At 35.9% G+C, this 4,340-nt stretch overlaps 1 protein-coding gene across 1 annotated transcript in view; it reads right to left on the reverse strand.

The window, feature by feature from the left end:
- Positions 1-1,729: 1,729 nt before the first annotated feature.
- Positions 1,730-4,340, reverse strand: part of LOC107570188 (atrial natriuretic peptide receptor 2-like) — a 22,090-nt gene continuing 19,479 nt past the window's right edge. Inside the window, exons 17-19 of the mRNA XM_016256395.1 lie at positions 3,650-3,817; positions 1,983-2,034; positions 1,730-1,885 (exon numbers count right to left, since the gene is read on the reverse strand). Coding sequence (XP_016111881.1) covers positions 1,730-1,885; positions 1,983-2,034; positions 3,650-3,817 — 376 coding nt within the window. The remainder of the gene's footprint in view (positions 1,886-1,982; positions 2,035-3,649; positions 3,818-4,340) is intronic.

A 4,340-nucleotide genomic window follows, 5' to 3' on the forward strand; every position in this document is an offset into this window, starting at 1 on the left:
TTAGCTGTTATAAATTCACTGTAAACCACGGCTTCACAGGGATTATTGCTTTATTTTAATAGTTTTAGTTAAAAATAAGACTGGAGACACTCTCATAATAATATGATTTTGTACAGAGCTGAAGTTGTGTTTCTTCAGTAGCTGTTTTTCTCTCGGAGCCGTGTTTGGGGTGAGGCAGATCTCCTTTCATGTGTCTGCGTCTGCTGTTCTCTCTGTGATGCTAATGAAATGATTGAGTGAATGGCTCTTTTGTGCTCGTGTGTCGCTCACGCATTTCATTAGCGAGACCCTTCAGACGGCTGATTATTCCTCTCATCACAGAAAAGCTCTCGTCTCTTCCACATGTACAATCTGTGTGTGTGTGTGTGTGTGTGTGTGTGTGTGAGTGTGTGTGTGTGTGTGTGTGTGTGAGTCTGAGTGTGTGTGTGTGTGTGTGTGTGTGTGTTGGTCGCTGCACCTGTAGTGCTCAGATCTGTGTGTCTATGATGTTTGCACCATCACTAATTTAATACTACTGATCTACAACAAATAAAAAGTTCACACATGATATTTGAGTTATTCGTTTATTTTGCACCATTAACACACATTATATTTGATTTATGATGATTTGGTGTATGTGCATCAGCTGCAGTCGACACATGAGTGACGGATCTCCTCCTGTCAGTCTGATAATTAAACACACGCGTCTCTCTCTCTCTCACACACACACACACACACACACACACACACACACACACACTCATGTTCATTTGCTGAAGAGCTTCTCATTCAGATCAGCAGCTGAGGCCAAACTCTCTCTGTAACCCAGAGACTGTCCATCTCTCTTCACCACGTATTTATTTGTGTGTGTGTGTGTGTGTGTGTGTGTGAGTGTGTGTGTGTGTGTGTGTGTGTGTGTGCAGACATACAATGTTTTAAGTGTGTATTTGTTATGTCAATGACATGAATGAAACATTAAGTATGTTTATTTTTATGTGTTTGCATTACTTTTCAAAGAGGCCAATAAGATTTTTAGTTTTTGAAAGAAGGCTCTTCTGCTCACCAAGGCTGCATTTATTTGATCAAAAATGCAGTAAAAATTGTGAATTAGAATGTAAAACATCTGCTTTCTATGTGAATACTTGTTAAACTGTAATATATTTCTGTGATGCGCAGCTGTATTTTCAGCATCATTCCTCCAGTCTTCAGTGTCACGTGATCTTCAGAAATCAGTATAATATGCTGATCTGCTGCTCGAGAAACATTTCTGATTATTATCAATGTTGAACACAGTTGTGCTGCACAATATTTGTGTGGAAACTGTGATGCATTTTATTTTTCAGGATTCACAGATGAACAGAAAGTTCAAAAGAACAGCATTTATTTGAAATAGAAATCTTTTGTAACATTTGATCAATTTAATGCATCCTTAATGAACAAAAGCATTCATTTCTTTAAAAGAACGTAGTTTCATCAAATAAAATTAAACAAAAAGTGCCGTATCAGCATCATTAAATGCATTTGTTTTGTTTTTTTATGAATACATCTATACAATCAGTACTTCAGTATTGACTATCATTGGCTCGGTTGCCGTTATTCTGATGCTACAAACACTGACTGATCAAACACAGAGGAAATACACAAGTACAGCTAAAGTTACACGTCATCCTAAACGAGCAGCAGCTAAACTAAAGCTGCTTCACTGTGATAAACACACACCTGTGACTCTCTACGGACAGACAGGTGCGTGTCAGGGGTCACACAGCAGGTCAGCGCTGTCAGAGCCGCTGAGGACTCCTGGGATACTGGAGTAATCGTCAGTGTGAGTCTCGGGGTTCCTCGCGTCTTTAGCCGGAGCTGCAGCACGCTTCCCTTCCAGCCAGTACGTCACCATGTCACCTTTACCCTGAGAGAACACACAAGAACACAGTCCAGACGCTCATGCAACTAAAGCAGGTGTGATTTCTTTTGGTTATTCAATGCAATGTTTTAGCATGATTAACTCTCAGTGAGCATTCAGCTCCGGTTTGACCAGGAAGGGCTACACAAACATTTCTGAAAAATGTAGTTTATGGTTAGGGAACAAACCTTTGCAAATGTTTTTTTTTTTGATTTTGTACAATTATATTTTAAGAAATGTAACCATTTAAAAAATGTCCATGTTTCGTGTTCGGGCCATTCTGACCCGGGTCCATTAGGTGTACTTTTTGTAATAGTGTGTCAAAAGCTTTTTTCCTGTATCTCACACACGTTTTATGAATTTTGTTTGGGAATGAACATGAATGTGTTCATCCATTGACCAACAATTGCAGCATTAAAAAAAAATAATGCAAGTAAAATGAATTTATTTGAAAACTTTTCAGAGTAACATTTATGTTGTTTGGATGTGTTTTTATTTTTATTTATTTATGAATTTTTTTGTTAGAAATAAATATGCAGGTTTCATAAATCTTGACTGTTTTGGAGCAATCATGAGTTATAAATTCAAAGGAATTTCATTAAAATCTATTCATCCCAATGGGGTTAATACTGATCATTCTCAGATTATATGTTCTTATAAATTACACAGTGATATATTCAAATAAAATGTTTCACTAATATCAATCATATATATATATATGTGTGTGTATGTATGTATGTATGTATAGATTTAATGTACATCAGAATTTCAAAATTTTTTAACTAATAAAAAAAGGGCAAATGCAATGATAACATAACATTCAAAACGTTCATATTCGCTCATTAATGAGAAGTTGCTGATCCGAGTCAGTGTGTTTTAGTTGAAAATATTAAGTTACGACTGTTTTATGCAATAAAGATTCTTTGGGTCCGAACGGATCCAGAATGCAAAAAAATCAAACACTTATACTTTAAGCTGAAGTACTAAAATAACTAAAACTGTAACACTTTACAATAAGGTTCATTAGTTAACAACTTTTGTTGTGAGTTTGTGTGTGTGTGTGTGCGTGTGTGTGTGTGTGTGTGTGTGTGTCTGTGTGTGTGTGTGTGTGTGTGTCTGTGTCTGTGTCTGTGTCTGTGTCTGTGTCTGTGTGTGAGTGTGTGTGTGTGCGAGAGTGAGATTTAGTAATCTCAGCATTTAGTAATGCATTATTAAAATCAAAAGTTGTGCTTGTTAACATTAGTTAATGCACTGTGAACTAACATGAACTAACAATGAACGACTGTATTTTCATTAACAAAGATTAATAAATACTGTAATAAATGTACTGTTCATTGTTCATTCATGTTAGTTAACTAACTAACATTAACTAAAGGAACCTTACCGTAAAGTGTAACCAAGAAAATAAATTTAAAAAATGACAGAAACCAAATAAAATTTCAAAAACTTTAAATAAATAAAGTTAAAACAGAAAATATAAAAATAAAACCAAATTCAAAATATATTTTAAAAACTATAATAATATATGAATGATGTTAACATAACACTGCACACAAAACAGAATTACTCGTAGCATTCAACAAATCTGAACTGGGAGCAAACAATAACCCTAATAAATTAAATTGATTTACATTCAGCCCAATGAGGTTATTAAATGATTGGGGAAAAATACATTAAAAGGATAGTTCACCCAAAAACAATCATTTATTCTCCCTCATGTCAAACATCTCTGGACTCCTTGACTTTCATTGTATAGACAATAAACCACACGTTGTGATGAAACTGTTAAGCAACATACAAGCATCGCCGATGGTTTCCACTTTATAAACATCATGGTTGTCGATGATCTCGTCAAAGGTGGTGTAGAGTTTGTTGAGGAAATCAACCACCTGGTAAGGAGTGCTAGTGCTGGACAACTGCGTGAATCCGACGATATCACTGAGCAAATGACGGGAAATCACATGAAGAGAGACAAAAGAGAAGAACAAAACGCCAGAATCAGAGAGAGTTTGAATTTGTCTGGTACCAGGAAAAATTATCTGTATTACTTTACAATTACATTAGTGAAAAGAATAGTTCACCCGGAAATGAGAATGTGCTGTAAATGTGGTCATTATAAATAAGTGCTCACACTCAGGCCATCAGAGATGTAGATGAGTTTGTTTCTTCGTCAGATCTGGAGAAATGTAGCATTGCATCAGTGTGGGAATGGGTGCCGTCAGAATGAGAGTCCAAACAGCTGATAAAAACATCACAATAATCCACAGCACTCCAGTCCATCAGTTAACATCTGAAGAAGACAAAAACTGAAACAAATCCAGCATTAAGATGTTTTTAACTAAAATATGAGTACATAATCCATAATAACGCTTCCTCCAGTGAAAAAGTGCATCTCCTGTTGTCTCTCACATCAAAATCCATGTGTTTAGAGCTGTTTAAACGCTGCTTAATCTGTGCAGAT

Source organism: Sinocyclocheilus grahami, unplaced genomic scaffold (assembly GCF_001515645.1).
Source record: "Sinocyclocheilus grahami isolate Dianchi unplaced genomic scaffold, SAMN03320097.WGS_v1.1 scaffold1425.1, whole genome shotgun sequence".
Classification (NCBI taxonomy): Eukaryota; Metazoa; Chordata; class Actinopteri; order Cypriniformes; family Cyprinidae; genus Sinocyclocheilus; species Sinocyclocheilus grahami.